General features: G+C 46.6%; 1 protein-coding gene across 1 annotated transcript; it reads right to left on the reverse strand.

The window, feature by feature from the left end:
* Positions 1–1,132: 1,132 nt before the first annotated feature.
* Positions 1,133–18,659, reverse strand: LOC130493269 (zinc finger protein ZFP2-like). The gene is made up of 8 exons (XM_056866969.1): positions 18,339–18,659; positions 16,888–16,936; positions 8,919–8,998; positions 8,556–8,682; positions 4,771–4,876; positions 2,999–4,284; positions 2,648–2,926; positions 1,133–1,149 (listed from the first exon to the last, which is right to left on the reverse strand). Exons 1-8 carry the CDS (start codon positions 18,657–18,659, stop codon positions 1,133–1,135), a joined length of 2,265 nt encoding a protein of 754 aa, XP_056722947.1.
* Positions 18,660–19,275: the final 616 nt, after the last annotated feature.

Below are 19,275 nucleotides of genomic sequence, written 5' to 3' on the forward strand. Positions count from 1 at the left end.
TAACAGAGATAAATGTAAAGTTCTGCATTTAGGTAGGAAAATCAAAAGCATAATTATAGGATGGGAGAGTTGTCTTAGCAGTAGTGTGTGGAAAAACAATCTCGAGGTCTTAGTAGACAAAACACTGAACCTGAGTCAGCAGTGTGATGCGGTAGCTAAAAAGGCAAATGCGATCTTGGGCTGCATCAAAAGAAGTATAGTGTCCAGATCACGTGAAGTGATGGTATCGCTTTACTCTGCTCTGGTTAGACCTCACCTAGAGTACTGTATTCAATTTTGGCACCACCACTTCAGAAAAATGTAGACAAGCTGGAACGTGTCCAGAGGAGGGCAACCAAGATGGTGAGGGGTCTGGAGACCAAGTCCTGTGAGGAAAGGTTGAAGGAGCTGGGCATGTTTAGCCCACAGAGGAGAAGACTGAGAGGGGATATGATAACCATCTTCAAGTACTTGAAGGGCTGTCATATAGAGGAGGGTGTTGAGTTGTTTTCTGTTGCCCCAGAAAGTCAGACCAGAACCAACGGGCTAAAATTAAATCAAAAGAGTTTCCGTCTAGACATTAGGAAGAATTTTATAACAGTGAGAGCAGTTCCACAGGGGAACCGGCTTCCTCGGGAGTTGGTAAGTACTCCTTCCCTGGACGTTTTTAAGCAGAGGCTAGATGGCCATCTGTCAGCAATGCTGATTCTGTGACCTGAGGAAGTTCATGAGAGGGAGGGCATCTTGGCCATCTTCTGAGCATGGAGTAGGGGTCGCTGGGGGTGTTTGGGGAAAGCAGTTGTGAAATTTCTGCATTGTGCAGGGGGTCGGACTGGATGACTCTGGATTCTATGCTCTCCAATGTCCAAAATAGTTCCCATTGTTTAACTGGAATCATCTCTCTAAAGTTGTGCATCCATTTGATCATACATGTTTTTACTTGTTCTGCTTCCGTATCATAATTTAAAAGAAGTTGGTATATGTTTGTCAATAGGTGACCTTTAGTTTTGGATATTATTGAATCAAATTCTGTTGACTTCCCTTGGTGGTCCACCTGCTAAACAATCTGGCTTTAATCGGTCAACTATTTGGCAATACGTGAACCATGAAATTTTCATACCCGTCTTGTGTAGGTCTTGAAGTATTGTAAGCTCTAGTCCTGCTGCAAACCTATAAACAGATTCCAGCAGACGGCAAATCCACGAAAGCAGTTTTATTGGTTAGAATCGACAGGTTTCAGAAGTCATATTCAAAAGGACACTAGTGAGGGTCAAAGGCAAGATACATAGCATATATGGAAGAGCAAAAGGAGATAACTGGTTAACCAGGCAACCCCCTTCCCAGAGGAAGGAGTACTTGGCGATTCCCACAGTATGGGAATCTATGAAGACTAAACACGGAACATAGACTGGCCTTGGACAGAATAGCCCAACAGCACCTGCAAGCAGCACAATCGCATACCATCCTCATGGCCTGCTCCTGACAAGTATCTTGATTTTCCCTTCTTTCGTTATCAAGTCACTATAAGTTAAATAATTTTTATTCATTTTATCGTCTAAGTCCAAATAACCTTCAATTCATGACATAATTATTGGCGGGGTAGGGTTAAGTCTAATCTCCAGTAAGTTCCATACTTTTAAAAGATGACTACAGATGCTACAATCATCAGCATTTATAGATCGTAATATCCTGGGATCGTTCTTTTTCCATAGCTGAAAATGAAATCCTTGCATAATGTCAGTTTTTTCAAGCCTGTCCTTTCTGTCCTCGGGGTTTACAATCCAGTCTGAAATCCAAACTAGACATGCTGCCTGGTAATACAACTTTATGTTAGGTAGTCCCAAGCCGCCTATTTTTTTCTCATCTTGAAGCACTTTAAATCTAAACCTTGTTTTTTTACCACTCCAAACAAACTTGTTTAACCGTTGTTGCCATGATTTAATGATCGAGTCTTTTAGGTAAATTAGGAACACTGGAAATGTTTGTCAGGTTTTTCTCCTCGGTGAATTATTTGATGCAAAACATGATTGAACATTTATACGGTTTCTCCCGTGTGAATATTTTGATGTACCAAGATGTGCCTTTTGAACAAAGCTGTTTGCACACTGCAAGCATTTATATGGTTTCTCCCCAGTGTGAATACATTGATGGTAACTAAGGTTTGACCTCTGAGCAAAGCTCTTTCCACATTCCAAGCATTTATATGGTTTCTCCCCAGTGTGGATACACTGCTGTCTTGGAAGCTGCGAACTCGAAGCAGTGCTCTTTCCTCAATCCAAGCATTTATATGGTTTCTCCCCCATGTGGCTATGTTGATGTTTAGTAAGGCCTGAATTCTCAGCAAAGCTCTTTCCACACTCCAAACATTTATATGGTTTCTCCCCCACATGTTTGTTTTGATGATGAGTAAGATGTATCTTCTGAGCAAAGCTCTTTCCACAATCCAAGCATTTATATGGTTTCTCCCCAGTGTGGATTCGTCGATGAGTAGCTAGGTTACCTCTCCTAATAAAGTTCTTCCCACAATCCAAGCATTTATATGGTTTCTCCCCCGAATGCATATGTTGATGGTAAGTAAGCTGTGTCTTCTGAGCAAAGCTCTTTCCACAATCCAAGCATTTATATGGTTTCTCCCCAGTGTGGATTCGTTGATGAGTAGCTAGGTGACCTCCCCTAGCAAAGCTCTTTCCGCAATCCATGCATTTATATGGTTTCTCCCCTGCATGCATATGTTGATGGTAAGTAAGCTGTGTTTTCTGAGCAAAGCTCTTTCCACAATCCAAGCATTTATATGGTTTCTCCCCAGTGTGGATACGTTGATGTTTAGTAAGGTCAGAACTCTGAACAAAGCTCTTTCCACAATCCAGGCATTTATATGGTTTCTTCCCAGAGTGGGTACGTTGATGGACAGTAAGTTGTGTCTTGATAGCAAAGCTCTTTCCACACTCTAAGCATTTATATGGTTTCTCCCCAGTGTGTAGACGTTGATGGTAAGTAAGGTATGAACTCAAAGAATAGCTCTTTCCACAATCCCAGCATTTATATGGTTTATCCCCTGTGTGGATACGTTGGTGGGTCCTAAGATTTACACTGCAAGCAAAGCTCTTTCCACAATCCAAGCATTTATAAGGTTTCTCCCCAGTGTGGATACGTTGATGGTAAGTAAGGTTTGAACCCCGAGCAAAACACTTTCCACACTCCAAACATTTATATGGTTTCTCCCCAGTGTGGATACGCTGATGTTTAGTAAGGTCTGAACTTTGTTTAAAGCTCTTTCCACAATCCAAGCATTTATATGGTTTCTCCCCCGTGTGGATACGTTGATGGCAAGTAAGCTGTTTCTTCTGAGCAAAACTCTTTCCACAAACCAAGCATTTATATGGTTTCTCCCCAGTGTGGCTTCTTCGATGATTAGCTAGGTTACCGCTCTGAGCAAATGTCTTTCCACAATCCAAGCATTTATATGGTTTCTCCCCTGTGTGAATACGTTGATGGACAGTAAGTTGTCCCTTGGTAGTAAAGCTCTTTCCACACTGCAAGCATTTATATGGTTTCTCCCCCATGTGGATAAGTTGATGGACATTAAGTTGTAACTTGGTAGCAAAGCTCTTTCGACACTGCAAGCATTTATATGGTTTCTCCCCCATGTGGATACGTTGATGGACTGTAAGTTGTCCCTTGGTAGTAAAGCTCTTTCCACACTGCAAGCATCTATATGGTTTCTCCCCAGTGTGGATTCGTTGATGGACAGTAAGTTCTATCTTGGTAGCAAAGCTCTTTCCACACTGCAAGCATTTATATGGTTTCTCCCCTGTGTGGATACGTTGATGTTTAGTAAGGTCTGAACTCTGAACAAAGCTCTTTCCACACTCCAAGCATTTATATGGTTTCTCGTCCATATGGATACGCTGATGGACAGTAAGTTGTATCTTGGTAGCAAAGCTCTTTGCACACTGCAAGCATTTATATGGTTTCTCCCCTGTGTGGATACGTTGATGGACATTAAGTTGTATCTTGGTGGCAAAGTTCTTTCCACACTGCAAGCATTTATATGGTTTCTCTCCCATGTGGATACGTTGATCGACAGCAAGTTGTCCCTTGGTAGCAAAGCTCTTTCCACATTCCAAGCATTTATATGGTTTCTCTCCCACGTGGATACGTTGATGGACAGTAAGTTGTCCCTTGATAGCAAAGCTCTTTCCACACTGCAAGCATTTATATGGTTTCTCCCCTGTGTGGATACGTTGATGTTTAGTAAGGTCTGAACTCTGAGCAAAGCTCTTTTTACACTCCAAGCATTTATATGGTTTCACCCCTGTGTGGATACGTTGATGTACAGTAAGTTGTGTCTTGGTAGCAAAGCTCTTTACACATTCCAGGCATTTATGTGGTTTCTCCCTTGTGTGGATATGTTGATGGTAACTAAGGTGTGAACTTGAAGCAAAGCTCTTTCCACACTCCAAGCATTGATATGGTTTCTCCCCTGTGTGGATACGTTGGTGGACAGAAAGTACTGTCTTGGTAGCAAAGCTCTTTTGACACTGCAAGCATTTATATGGTTTCTGGCCAGTGTGGATTGGTCGATGAGCAGCAAGGAGGCAATTCTTAGCAAAGCTCTTTCCACACTCCAGGCATTTATGTGTCTCCCCGCCGTGGAGTCGTTGATGGCCAGAAGGGACTGTCTTCCAACCCAAACTCCTTCTACTCTCCAAGCACTTATAAGCTTTCTCTGCTGTATTAATTCTTCGGTGAGTATCAAAGACCTGGGATTCAGCACCCTCAGACGCAGACCGTTCATTCCCCCTCTTCTGGTTTGTTCCAGTGCTTTTCTTCTCTTTTATGTCGAACAGAAGGTGTTCTGGTTCTTCCTCAGATTTCTTCTGTGGATAATCAGCCTCTGGAGTAAAGAGAAAAGACTGGTAAGACCTTCCAGCCAAAGCGAAATCAAGAATAGTAGGCCATTTACTGTGTTTGATAATGAGATAACAGTAATCAATTGAAGGGGACACAAATTCTGCCCTTCATTAATCTGCTGTTGATTTTTTCTTTGAAGGGTAGTTCCATCAGAGACAAGGCGACTCTGTGGAAACTCAATGTTTAGAGGCAGTCTTCTCTCGCTAAAGAAAGATGCTTTGGATCTGCACCTCCAGGGACTCTTGTTGACCACTGTGTGGCAGTGGAGACTGGACTTCAGGGATCTCTGGCCAATCTTTTCCTGGATTCGAACACAGAAATGACTGCATTGACTGCAGAGTGAGTTTGGAGCAGAGGTATCCTCCTGAACTATGGAATCCCAATCTGAGCTCCGAACTAATAAAGCTCACCACACTTTCGACCCCCAGGTAAATTAGGCCTCCCAAGCCCTGTGTTCTGGGGCCCTGCTTGCAGAGCTGAAAAAGGTGGTGCCTAGAATCAGAGTATTTTCACTGGTGGCCCCTCGTCTGGGGAATGACTTTCCCTTTGAAGCTCAACTGGACCTTACCTTCCTATCTTTTCAGAGCAAGGCCAAAGCATGTCTTTCCAAACAGGCTTTAACTTTGGGATTTATCAATTTAGTTGTTTTATGGTCTTCTTCTGACCTGAGGAATGTTCTCAGGATATTTTTGAGGCAGCTCAGTGGCTATTTGATGCTTTTTTGTGCCCATGGCTTTTTAAATTGAACAGTTAGGAAGAATTTAGGATCTCATGCTAATGTTTTTATTTTTGAGCCAAACTGAGGTCTGTGGAGAGGCAGCTTACAAATAAATCAAGCCGAGCATTCTATAAACATTTCCCGCCAAGCTTCGGTATAAACAAGGCAGCGTTCCATCCCCATTCCCCGTTTTAACTTCTCTCCCTTCAGAAAGCTTTCCTGGCCATTCTTGGCCTGTTGCCTCTTGAGAAATTTCTCCACACAAGAGGAGTCCTATCCACTTCCGCCACACAAGTAAGCAGATACCTGCTGATCTCTTTCTTTCTTCTGCATCTTGGACAAGCGGATCTCCTGCTTCTTCTACTGAGGATATGCAATCGGGTTTGGGAACCAGAAGTCTTTCTTTGGGGGAAAGAAACAGACTGGTCACTTCCAGACATTCCAACTCCAAGAAATATTCAGATTTTTAAACAAAGCCTGAGCCCAGACAGAGCCACCAGGAGATGGTTCTTAGTCCCCTCCCAAGGCAAGCTAGACCCGACATACAAGTCCACTGAGGCTCTGACAAAGGGCCACTGTCTAAGGGCTCTGTCGAGGAATTGTGTTCCCCACAATCCCTTGCTGCTGCTTTCGTTGGTTCAGGCTGTGGCCTGACCATTTGTGATATCAAACTGGGCATTCTGGAATGCAAGGTCTTAATTTACAACTGTGAGAAAGGTTTCACTTCTAACAGATAACACCCAGCTGTGGGGTGTTTATGTTGCCTCCTTCCTGAGTCCTCCCTAAATTGAAGGTCAATTGGTTACCAAGGAAATAACTCTCTCAATTAGGCTCTTACCTTGTCACTGATGGGTTCCAGGTGATTTGTGTTCTGCAGGCACTTCTCACCTCTGGCCCATCTGATGCAACCCTTTTGGTCAATGTTTCGATATATCATTAATCACCTGGTTTATTGGCATTCTCGGAACCTGATTGGGTCTTTGAGCTCGCCCCACTCAGGTTCTTGGGAATAAAGGTGACCAGTTTTAGCTATAGTTTGTGGTGTCTTGACATGCAGGCAGCATGGAGACTCCATCAAAACCCCTGTTGATTTCTTGATGTCTTTTAGGGCGGGACTCTGCCAAACTGAACCTTTGGAATGCCTTACTGAATGCTGTGCGACTTTGAACCAAGGAAACCTTACTGTGTAGTTAGTTGCTTAAAAGCTTTGTTATTTTGTCTACTTCTTCGATTCACGAATCTTTTGCCTTTCTGTAACGAGCACAAACTTTTGAAGAAAACTTTAAACTATTCTTATTGAGGTTCCTGACTTTAACTGGCTTCAAGCTCTAAGTCTAAGTTCCTTGTTTAAGTGGGGTCCACTTAAACCTTGTATTTTTGTGGCTTCACCTTGCTGAGAGTCCTACTCTGCAAGGTGAGCACTACTTGCTAATTTGTTACCAACAGACAGAAGCCGCCCTTATCCTCTGCCTGAGGCTAAACTGGTTAATTAAGGGCTGGTGGCAGGCTACCTACGGAGTTTAGAGGGTTTCTTTGCTCAGTGTTTGTTAAAGTGTGATTTTGCTAGCTGCCCCAAACGAGCGACCCAGGTGCGGAGGTGCCTGCATTCCTCTACAGGCTCCTCTCCCTTTGAAGAGACCCCACAGTCCTTCCAGTATGGGAACAGGTGATGATGGATCCCAAAAGTCCTGTTTACATTTTTTAAAAGACTTATAAATCTGTCTTCTGTATTGAGGACATTTTTTTATACCACTCAACCTGAAAAGTACACAGAACAACATACATTCTCTTCTCTTTCTCTTCAGCCTAAAACAGGGGAATAGTACCTCCCCATCTGAATTCACAATAAGCCAGGCAGGCAGGAATTCAGCAAGTGAAGCTCATCACGACACAGCCAATCTTCCCCTGATAAAATCCCGTTTTTCTTGGTGTGTTCTTCAGGGCTCTGCAGCCTCATTTACTGAATCTGTGAGCCATGCCTAAGCCTACACTGTTCTAAGTAGAATGAACAAAGCAAAAGGACCTCCATTCAACCCATCTGCCTCCTCCACCCCACCTTTATTCCTCCCTCAATTCCTATGGGACACTGTAATGTCCTTGGGGCAAGCAAATGTCTTTTCAAATTTTGAAAAATGCATACTGAGGGCCCTGTACCAATACAAATCTTATTTTAAATGCTCATTTCCATAGCTGCTCTGAAAGGCCAAAGAGGATGACCTGTTGACATCCCATAAACTGTTGCTGAGGACAATCCCCCTCCTGCCCTGCTTTCCATGGATTTTCACCTACACTGATTTGTTCCCCCTGAAGAACAATGAGTCCACTCAGTCCTCCATGGGCAATTAGGGGGTGGGCATTCCTCCTCTGTCATCTTCCTTTTCATTTACAAACCAATAGTTTAGCTTACAAGCCAACACTAATGGACTCCAGTAAATTCAGAGAACCCCTTCCCTATCCTGTGTTAAGACCTTTCTCATATCCCTTTTGAGTACGTCCATTGGAAGAGTCCTGGTGGTGGTGGAAAATGCTGTCAAGGCACAGTTGTTATAATGGCCACGTAGGGTTTTCACGGTGAGAAATGCTTGGAGGTGATTTGCTGTTGCATGACTCTGCATGGGAGAGAGTCTGAGAGAACTGTGACTGCCTCAAGGTGACCCAGCAGGCATCATGTGGAGGAGTGGGGAATCAAACACTACATTAGTTTTAACCCCTACACTGCACTGGCTCTACCAGGAATATTCAGAGGTGGTTTGCCATTGCTTGCCTCTGCATGGTGACCCTGGACTTCCCTGGTAGTCTCTCATCAAAATACTAAACAGGACATGCCCTGCTTAGCTTCCAAGATCAGGCTAGCCTGGGCCATCCAGGCCAGAGCTGGGGTCCTTCTGAGAAGGAAAAACTTCTGCCTTCAGCATCTGTGAATCAAGGGAAAGGAGAGCCTTACCCAGAGAGGCCACATTATGACAATTGTCCTCCATGACCTCCTTGTGAAGCCTTCTTTGGTCCGGATCCAGCAGAGCCCACTCCTCCTCGGTGAAATGAACAGACACCTCCTCTAAGGTCACCAGATCCTGAATAGACACACAGAGAGAAACCCCTCTATCTTCAAAGATAATGTAAGAATTCTTCCTCTTCTAAAGTGCAATCCAAAAGGAATATAACAGGATGTTGATGCATCAGAGGTTTCTATTTTCTATCCAGCAAGCAGCAGAAATAGCAGACGAGGGAAAGAGACAGTGAGAGATTCTCCCGGACCTATGGAGGGTGGGGGAAGCACTAAGGCCATGAGCCATATTTCCAAACTTACCTGATAAGGATAAAAGAAAGCTGCTTTCTCTCTGCCAGAAAGAGACGGCAAAGAATCCATCGTTGGTCTTACGGCAACATCTGGAAGGATAAAAAGGTAGCTGTATGACATTTTATGCTTTCCTAGTACTTTGCCTTTCAGTTCCTTGAGGGGGAGGATAAGGTTCTCCCTGTATTGACTCATGGTCGCAACTATCCTTGCAGCCGTATTTCGGATAATATTTTGCTTCCACACTTTTGACAAATCTAGTCTTAATACAGTTATCATATACAAAACTGTGGTCTGTCCAAAATTCACAAGGAAGAACTAACAGGTCCTTCTAAACCCACGGGCAGAACCACAGGTACTAAATCTCACAATGGTATGAAAGAACAGAACAGATGGGAAAAGGCAGCCTTGCGACTGGTGGACGACCAAAGACTTCCCATCTTGACATCCCAGCTGGCGACACAGTGAGAGAGGCCACTGACGCATTCTCTCCATTAGAGTCGCCTCACTTCTTCTGCATTTCCCCCCAGCCTACAGTCCTAGCCCAAATACATTATTGCATCTTTGTTAATTTCAAATATCTCACCTTCTAATCTGTTAATTGAACAACATTATAATACTTAATCCGCTTATTGAATAATATCTAATCTGCTTATTGATTGATCATTTGTATATTCTCCCTCCAGTCCCAGATAGAAAGGTGGAGTATTATACAAGATGTTTTAATATTCAAAACCTGTTTTTATCCTAATATGTATTTATTTATTTATTTTATGCCAATAAAGGTTTTGATATTGATATGTTTTAATAATAAATATTTAATCATTTTATTTATGATAATGATGACAAAATATCATATTCTTAGAGAATGACAAGGCCAGCCATGGCCTACTACCAAATATGGGTGAGACCACTTTTGGACACAATACTTTTCGTACCCTGGCACTCAACGCCTAGTCAGATGGAACGTAGTTGTCAGCCCTTGGCCCACAGAACCAGAAATCACCACAAAGTCATATAGAGTCCAAACAGATGGCTTTTACTGGTCAATTAGGCATACAGTGCAAACGAATAAAATGACAGCTATGAGAGGCTCACTAGCTGGGAGATATTATAAGGCAGGGAAGGCGGGAGATTACACGTACAGGCTGAATACAGTTTCTCAGGAGCTGGGTTCCCAGGCCTAGGTATGCGACCTTGGGGGGCAGACAATACAACGCAGAGACAGAGGCAATAACGAAACCGAGATAGCAGCCTGACATTCTGCTCCCCTCAAGGCCCCCTCCCAGTTCGCAAGGGGGCTGGCCGATCTGGGTAAGCAATGTGAAAGGCGTCGACGAGGTCGGGGGCGGAGACATCCCGTGCACGTACCCATTCGTCATAGGCAGGGGGGAAATGTTTCCAACGGACCAAATATTGCAGGTTGCCATGGTGAACACGGGAGTCAAGGATCTTGGAGACTTCGAAGTGTTCCTCCCCCCCCACCATGATGGGTTGCGCAGGAGGTGGGTCCGGATGCCATCGTGGAGAAGCAACATGGGGTTTGAGGAGGCTAATGTGGAAAACAGGATGCACACGCCTCAAGGACTTGGGGAGAGCCAGTTCCACCGTGACAGGGTTTATGACCCGGGTGATGGGGAAAGGGCCAATGTATTTGGCACTGAGCTTATGGCACGGTTGGGTGGAACGGAGATTTTTGGTGGAAAGGTAAACCAAAGTACCCACTTGCAGATCACCCCCGGGGGAGCGATGTTTGTCAGCTTGTGCTTTGTATTTACGTTTGGCTCGGTCGAGGTTGCTAACGAGCCAGGGCCAAGTGGTACGGAGGGCGTGTGCCCAGGAGGCAATGTCGGGGTTCCCCTCCCCCTCTATATCATCTGTAGGAGCGATGGGACTGAAATCTTGTCCATACACAGCAAAAAATGGGCTAAAACCTGTGGATTGATGCATGGCATTATTGTAGGCATATTCTGCTAAAGGTAACAGTTCTACCCAGTTATCCTGGTGGTAGTTAACATAACAGCGTAAATAACATTCAAGTACAGCATTGACACGTTCAGTTTGACCATCAGTTTGAGGATGGTATGCACTAGACAACCCTTGTTCCACTCCCACCAACTTGAGGAAAGCTTTCCAAAACTTAGAAACGAAACCACTGCCGCGGTCACAAATTATCTTACGCGGAAACGAATGTAAACGAAAGATATGCGTCACGAAGAGGCGGGCCAGTTTCTGAGCAGAGGGGATTCCTGCGCATGGAATCAAATGTATTTGCTTAGAAAACAAATCAGTAACAACCCACAATACAGTTTTACCCCCACTGAGAGGGAGATCAGTCATGAAGTCCATAGCAATCACTTCCCAAGGTTTGCTGGGCGTTTCAAGAGGTTGTAGCAGTCCCGGGGGTTTGCCCTGCGATCGTTTCGCAGCGGCACAAACGGGACAGCTGCGGATGAAGGAGTCAATGTCGGAACGCATTCCCCCCCACCAGAACTGTCTGCGCAATAAGTGAAGGGTTTTCAGGAACCCAAAGTGCCCAGCTGTTTTGGCTCCATGGGCTAAATGTAAAACGTCCTTTCGGAGAGCCTTGGGGACATATAATTTCGAGTCCTTGTACCAGGATCCTCCTTGTTCCAAAACACCAGGAGGTAGGGTATGAGCGGAACGTTCTAAAAGGCACTGATCCCGAAGGACAGTTAAAAAGGACTCGGAAATGGGGATTTTGGAGGGGGCCCCCCCGTCGGCCATGGAGATCTTAGAAACAGTTATGGGGCTAGTGCTTACGTGCGGCGGCGCGCAGACTGCAGGCGGCTGGGCGGTCGGAGGGGTAGGAAGGGCGGGAACTCCGGTTTGTTGTGGTGGCGGCTGGGCAGCCGGTTGAGCTGGCGGAGCTTGTACGTTGGGTAAGGTGTGTTGATGCTGGGATCGAGTTTGTACAGCCAGCATAGGTAGAGCCCCACGTTGCATAGGGGTGAACAGAGAGTTGGTGGGTCTTTCGAGTTTTACCGGATATTGTGGTAAACGGGAGAGGGCATCCGCAAGAACGTTCTGTTTCCCAGGGACGTGCTTCAGGGTGAAACGGAACTGCGCAAAGAACTCCGCCCACCGTTGTTGTTTCGCCGATAGCTTATGGGACCCCGTGAGGGCAGCTAGATTTTTGTGATCGGTCCAAACCTCAAAGGGGACTTTAGACCCCTCCAAGAATTGTCGCCATAGAGTCAGTGCATGATGAACTGCTGAGGCCTCTTTCTCCCAGATGGGCCAGTTTAATTGAGCGTGCGCAAATTTTTTTGAAAAGTAAGCGCAAGGGTGAAGAAGACCATCCGGTCCTTGCTGGAGGAGAGCCCCTCCCATGGCTACATCGGAAGCATCGACTTGCACAATGAACATTTGATTTGGGTCTGGGTGCTGTAGCACCGGCTCCGAAGTGAAGAGGCGTTTGAGGGCTAGAAAGGCGGCTTGGCATTGCTCAGTCCATAGGATTTTCGCGGAGGGCAAGGCAGCCGAGCTTATTTTTCCCTTAGTTTTCAGTAGGTCCGTAATGGGTAGAGCCACCTGGGCGAAGTTAGGGATGAATCCTCGATAGAAGTTTGCAAATCCCAGAAACTGCTGGACTTGCTTCCGGTTGGTGGGGGGAGTCCAATCGAGGACGGCTTGGACTTTGGCGGGGTCCATGCGAAGACCTTGGTGGGAGATGATGTATCCCAAAAACGTGAGTTTGCTTTGGTGAAATTCGCACTTAGCTAGTTTTGCGAAAAGTTGATGGTTACGCAGGCGTTGCAGAACTTCCCTGACCAGAGCCACATGCTCGTCCATAGTTTTCGAATAAATGAGAATATCATCTAAGTAGACCACCACCCCACGATATAGAAGGTCATGTAGGATTTCATTGATGAGTTGCATGAAGACCCCCGGAGCCCCTTTTAATCCGAACGGCATCACAAGGAATTCATACATTCCGAAACAGCTAGAGAAGGCAGTGAGGTGCTCATCCCCTTCGCGGATACGGACTCGGTAGTAAGCTTCCACCAAGTCTAATTTAGAGAACACACGGCCTTCCTGTAATTGTCCCAAAATATCGGATATTAATGGGATAGGATAGGCATTGGTCTGGGTAACCGCATTGAGCTTTCTGAAGTCAATGCACAGGCGAAGGTCGCCCTCTTTTTTCCGGACGAAAAACGCGGGGGCCGAGTTTGGGGCATTCGAAGGGCGAATGAACCCTCTGGCGAGGTTTTTGTCCAAAAAGTCCCGGAGGACAGTGCGCTCGGAAGCGCTCATAGGGTAAATCTTACTCTTGGTTAATGTGCAGTCCTTTACCACTTCAATCGCACAGTCTGAGGCCCGGTGGGGGGGTAAGGCATCACATTCCTTAAGGTCGAAGACATCTTCAAAGTCTCGGTATATAGCGGGTAGAGCCGGTGGTGCTGGGGCAGTAGAGGTTAATGCTGGAACGGGCGGATATGGCAGAGCAAAGTTTTGCCGATGCTGGTCGCAGGTGGGACTAGCGAAGGAGATAGTGTTTGTATCCCAATCAATACTGGGACTATGTCCTTTAATCCAGTTAATTCCCAAGACCACTTCAAATCGGATAGGGGCTATAGTGAAGTCTATTTGTTCCCAGTGGGAACCAATTCCCATTGCCACCCCTATGGTGCGGTGATCAACTGGACCCCCCTGGAAATGGCTTCCGTCCATTTGGGCAAATTGGACGGGGGCGGGTAAAGCCTCAGAGTCGGCTCTGAGTGCAGCAAAAGTGGTTTCGCTTATGAGAGTGCGACAGCAACCGGAGTCAATTAGTGCTTTGACGGGGATTTGTGGGCCACCGTTAAGTTGCTGTAAAACTGCATCCACGTAGACGGTGGAGTCCACGTCTTTAATTTTGGTAGGAGCATTCGGTTTGATAGGAAGATCCTGAGAGGTCTGTGGAGACGCTCCATTCACCACAGACCGGAGCCGTTTTTTGACAAGTCGAGGGGAGATTCCAGGTTTAAGGCTGGAGAAATCCAAGGATTTTCCTCATCCGAAGAGGGAAAATCGTCCCCCAATGGGGCACTTGTAATCCGAGACCCGGCGGGGTCGTTGGTAGTAGGCAGGGAGGCTGGGTCCCCGGCATGGAGTGCAGAGGGTGTGGGTCTTCCCGGAGCTGCGCTGCGGGTGGCCGCGGTGCCTCTGCGTGGTGGACGACCTCGGGCGCGGGTTGTTGTGCTGGGACGAAATATTTCCTGGCGGCGTGGGCAAACGGCTGCAAAGTGGCCCATTTCCCCGCAAGTAAGACAGGCACCCCTCTGAAATCGGGCTTCACGTTCCTGGGGCGGACGTGGGGGATTTCGTGGGACGAGCAGTGGTGCCTTGGGTTGAGGCTTTTGGGTGCCTTTTTCCTTGTGCTTTTGACGGACGAGAGAAATGAAGCGTCGGCGGCTTTCCACTTCCTCGGCTAATAGGATCCAGTCTTCGAGGGTATCGGGATCGCCTCGCATGTAAGACCAGTTCAAAATGTCAGGATGCAAGGCTTCCCTGAAATGATGGATCAGGATGGTCTCGGGCCAACCTACAATTTTACTTGCCAGTCGTTGAAATTCATCGGCAAATTCTCGAACTGTAGCAGAGCCTTGTTTTAATTGTAAGAGTTCCGTTTTGGCTCTTTCCCCCAGGAAGGGGTCCTCAAACCTCCTTCTCAGGGCAGTCATGAAGTTGTTGAGGGAACGAATAGCACGAGAGCGGGTGTCAAACTGGAGGACCATCCAGTCAGCCGCTTTACCTGTCAGAAGGGAAGCTACGTAACGCACCCGGCTGTCTTCCGTGGGGAAAAGTTGTCCCTGTTCTCGCATATAACTGTCCACTTGATGCAAGAAACAAGGCAAAGTCTCGAGAGATCCGTCATACGTAGTCCTCAATTTGAGTTGCTTCCAAGGGCCGGGCGCAGGTTGACCCGGTTGCATGGGTGGTCCGGGCGGAGGGACAACAGGAGCTCCAGGAGGCAAGGGTGGAGCAGGCACATTAGCGGGTGGTTGCACGGGTGGTCCGGGCGGAGGAGCAACAGGAGCTCCAGGAGGCAAGGGTGGAGCAGGCACATTAGCGGGTGGCTGTACGGGTACCCCCTGACCCGGTATCGGAACGGGCTGTCTCAGAGCTATCAGGGTTTGTTGTAATTGCCTGTTCTCCTGAAGCATACGTTCCATTACTTCCTGGAGTTGATCAACACGGTCGGAGAGCTCCCGATTCTGGGCTCTTAAGAGATGAGCCTCCTCACTTGGGCCACCAGTAAGATGAGGCTTACTGGTCCGGAAGCTTGTGGCCCATTGAGAGCTATCCCCATATAAATCCTCGTCTTCAGACTCTTCTGAGTCTCGACGTCGGTCAGCCAAACGGCGTGCGCGTTGGGTCGCGCGCGACGGGACAAACGCCGGGGAAAAGGACAGACCTGATAGCCCTAGTACATTGCCTTTAGGGCGCGTGTCCACGTTCGCCTGATTCCTAATCCTTGCTGCCGCCGCCCTGGCTGCTTCCGCAGCCTCTCTCTCTCTTGCGACCTTAGCCGCTTCGGCGGCTTGCTGATCCGCAAGAACTTTGGCGTTCTCAAGTCTCAGGGCAGCCTCTGCCGTAATGCACGGCAAAAGTTCTGTCTCCAGGAGTGAGAGTATGGGGTCGGGTTCCCCGCCCAGCAGAGGTTGTACTCGAACCGCCAGTGCGGGTGCCTCGGCTCCGAAGGTCGAGGTCAAAACTTGAGCCAAGGTGGCTACCGGGGTGTCCTTTGTACATTCCACAAGGAGAAGAGCGGTGCTAATAGCGACTCGTTTGGCCTCAGCCTGACAGCTGGCTGCATCCGGGATCAGGGAAAAACCCTCCGGTGGGGCTCCCGCCATGGTAGAAAGAGTTTCTCGAGAAATAAGATTATCCAGAAGTCCAGTTAATATTTGTAAATCCTCAGTCGCCAATCGGGCATCGTCCAGTAATTGATCCAAGTCCTGAAGATCTAGACGAGCATCAGTATCCTCCGACGTTAACATCCAGAGACGTCCTTTAAGAGATTGCCACTGTTCCTGTACCAGTCCCCTCAAGCGGCAAACCTCTCGGGTCGTCCGGAAAAGTTCAGCGATTAAGTCTTGTAACAGAGTAGGATCCTCAGAGAAGGGCTCCAGGGTGTAGATCACCTGGAGAGCACAGCTCCCATCCAAATGGCAGGCGAACCCCCCTGGGCTCCAGCCTGGCTAGTAGAATGGTGAAGAGAAGGGGATAGCTGTCATAATGTCAGCCCTTGGCCCACAGAACCAGAAATCACCACAAAGTCATATAGAGTCCAAACAGATGGCTTTTACTGGTCAATTAGGCATACAGTGCAAACGAATAAAATGACAGCTATGAGAGGCTCACTAGCTGGGAGATATTATAAGGCAGGGAAGGCGGGAGATTACACGTACAGGCTGAATACAGTTTCTCAGGAGCTGGGTTCCCAGGCCTAGGTATGCGACCTTGGGGGGCAGACAATACAACGCAGAGACAGAGGCAATAACGAAACCGAGATAGCAGCCTGACAGTAGTTTTGAAAGCACCCGACTGCCGCCTTCCACCCCCATCCTTTCGAGGTTTCTCAACTCTGAACACTCCTTGCCTAGTTGAAAACTGGGAAGCAAAAAGCTCTTGCCCTAAAAGTGTTGGAAGTTACTATGGTCTAAGAGCTCCTGAAATCTTAAGATATTGTCCCCCTTTTATTGGCCCAATGCACTATTTTCACAATTTTTGACATTAACCATCATAATTTGTGTTTGGAGGAAGTTTTGCCCTCAACTCCCTGACTGTATTTGTCCAATTATCTTGCAGTGAAATTAAATCGATTTTAGATTTTATTTCTCCAACCACAATTTGTAAACTGAGAAGCTGGAGTGGAGCATCTTTCCCACACACGACCAGGGGGCATCAGAGCAGCTCACCTTCACTAGAGGAGGCCATGCAATGGGAATAACACTCCTTTCATTCTTACCTGGGAAAGCTTCTCTGTGGTAACGCTCCTGCGCGATCTTCTCCTGCACCTGAAACAGAAGTGGGGATCCAGCACGGGTTTCTCAACAACAAGTCATGTCAATTAATCTTATCTCCTTTTTTGAGAAAGCTACTACCTTGCTGGCTCAGGGGAATGCTGTAGACATAGTTTATCTAGATTTATCAATAGAAATAAATGATCTGAGGTTAGCAAAGGCTGCTGACCTGAGATCTTTCAGCTGTTGTTTATCAATATCTTTATAAATGATTTGGATGAAGGAATAGAGGGGATGCTTATTAAATCTGCAGATGATGCTAAATTGGGAGGGGTAGAACACACCGCAATACAAACAATATACCAATTCATGTATAAGGATGTTTTCATACTAACTTTCCCCTTAAAATATACTGTTCTAATTTTAAAATATTATACAAACTACTTTCTACATAATCTTTTATCTTATATCTAACATTTTTCATTTTTATTAGCACTTTACATTTGCAAGTAATTCTAAAATTGGGAAGGATAGCAAATGAGGTGGAAGACAGAGCCAGGATGCTCTTGACAGGCTAGAGAATTGGGCTAAAACTAATAAAATGCATTTCAACAGATATAAATGTACAGTTCTGCGTTTAGGTAGGAAAAATCAAATGCATAATTATGGGATGGGGGAGACTTGTCTTAGCAGTAGTGTGTGTGAAAAGGATTTTGGGGTCTTCTAGAGTACTGTGTTCAGTTTTGGGCACCACAATTTAAGAAAGATGTAGACAAGCTGGAACGTGTCCAGAGGAGGGCAACAAATATGGTGAGGGGTGTGGAGACCAAGTCCTATGAGGAAAGGTTGAAGGAGCTGGGTATGTTTAGCCTGAAGAGGAGAAGGGGATATGGTAACCATGTTCAAGTACTTGAAGGGCTGTCATGTAGAGGAGGGTGCCGAGTTGTTTTCTGCTGCCCAAGAAGGTCAGACCAGAACCAACAGGTTGAAATTAAATCAAAAGAGTTTCCATCTAGACATTAGGAAGAAATTTCTAACAGTTAGAGCGGTTCTTTAGTGGAACAGGCTTCCTCGGGAGGTGGTAAGCTCTCCTTCCCTGGAGGTTTTTAAGCAGAGACTAGATGGCCATCTGTCAGCAATGCTGATTCTATGACCTTAAGCAATTCATGAGAGGGAGGGCATCTTGGCCATTTTCTGGGCATGGAGTAGGGGTCACTGGGTGTGGGGGGAGGTAGTTGTGGGGTTCCTGCATTGTTCAGGGGGGTAGACTAGATGACCCTGGCGGTCCCTTTCAACTATGATTCTATGATCCCAGAAAGGGAAGACTGATGAGAAAAGGAAGAGAAAACATGCTGACATGGGTTCCATAAAGGTGAGGCAACCCATGTTGATTTTGAGGGCATAATGGATCTTATCCTATGCCCCACACCCCACTACCTTGGTGAAAACGTCTCACCTGCTGGTCCCGATTCTTGTCCTCTGCCTGGCTCAAGAGGAAGCCTTCTGCCAAGGCCACCGCCTGGCAACTGGTCTCTGGCCCACATTCCCTGACCCAGTTCCCCATTTCCAGGGGCAGGATGGCCAGGAACTGTTCCAGGACCACCAAGTCCAGCATCTCCTTCTTCTTGTGCCTTTCTGGCTTCAGCCACTGGAGACAAAGTCGGTGGAGTCGGCTGCAAACCACTCGAGGGCCCTCAGCTTCCTCGTAGCGGAAGTGCCTGAATTGCTGGCACTGCATATCTGGAGGGAGGAGGTTGTTTTCTGGGCTCTTCTGCATGGTTCCTTCCCACAGTTCCTTTCTGCTCCCAGCCTCAGAGGCATCAAGGCCGTTCCTTGATTCATGGACAGCTGGGTCTGGCTCTCCCCTCATCCTCCCTTCCTCTCCAAAGAGGTTCCACCTGGACTGACAGATCACCTTCCTCCTCTGCTAGATTCTTCTGTACAGCCAAGAGCCAGATCTCTGACCATCTGCAAAGCCAAGACTGAGGTTTTTATTGAGATTTGATGTGTGTGTGTGTGTGTGTGTGAAAAGCTGAAAAGACAATATAGCATTTTGTCCTTTCTGAACTTTACCTGATGAATTAACCACTTGCTGATTTTAGCGAATAAGATTTCAGTCTGATGAGAAATTTCACTCCAATAAGAGAATATATCATTTTGAACCTGTGTACTAGTAGGCTATATTTTGTGTTTTCTTTTGTATAACTAACAAAAAGATGTTAGATTTAACAAAATATATATGTTAGTAGAAATTTTGTTAAACATTGGAAACCTGTAAACTGTATAAACCAACAGTGATTTATGTTTTCTCCTCCACATGAGCTGCAGAGGCTAATCCGGTGAACTGGATTTGTTTCCCCACTCCTACACATGAAGCCAGCTGGGTGACCTTG

Source organism: Euleptes europaea, chromosome 1 (assembly GCF_029931775.1).
Source record: "Euleptes europaea isolate rEulEur1 chromosome 1, rEulEur1.hap1, whole genome shotgun sequence".
In the NCBI taxonomy this organism is placed as follows: domain Eukaryota; kingdom Metazoa; phylum Chordata; class Lepidosauria; order Squamata; family Sphaerodactylidae; genus Euleptes; species Euleptes europaea.

Bases quoted from the DNA above. Each gene is read 5' to 3' on its own strand.
- LOC130493269 (XM_056866969.1), bottom strand. From the start codon at position 18,659: ATGCAGAAGAGCCCAGAAAACAACCTCCTCCCTCCAGATATGCAGTGC. The intron at 8,999-16,887 runs GTAAGAATGAAA...TTATCCTTCCAG, and splicing joins CCACAGAGAAGCTTTCCCAG to ATGTTGCCGTAAGACCAACG. The intron at 8,683-8,918 runs GTAAGTTTGGAA...GTGTCTATTCAG, and splicing joins CTTTCTTTTATCCTTATCAG to GATCTGGTGACCTTAGAGGA.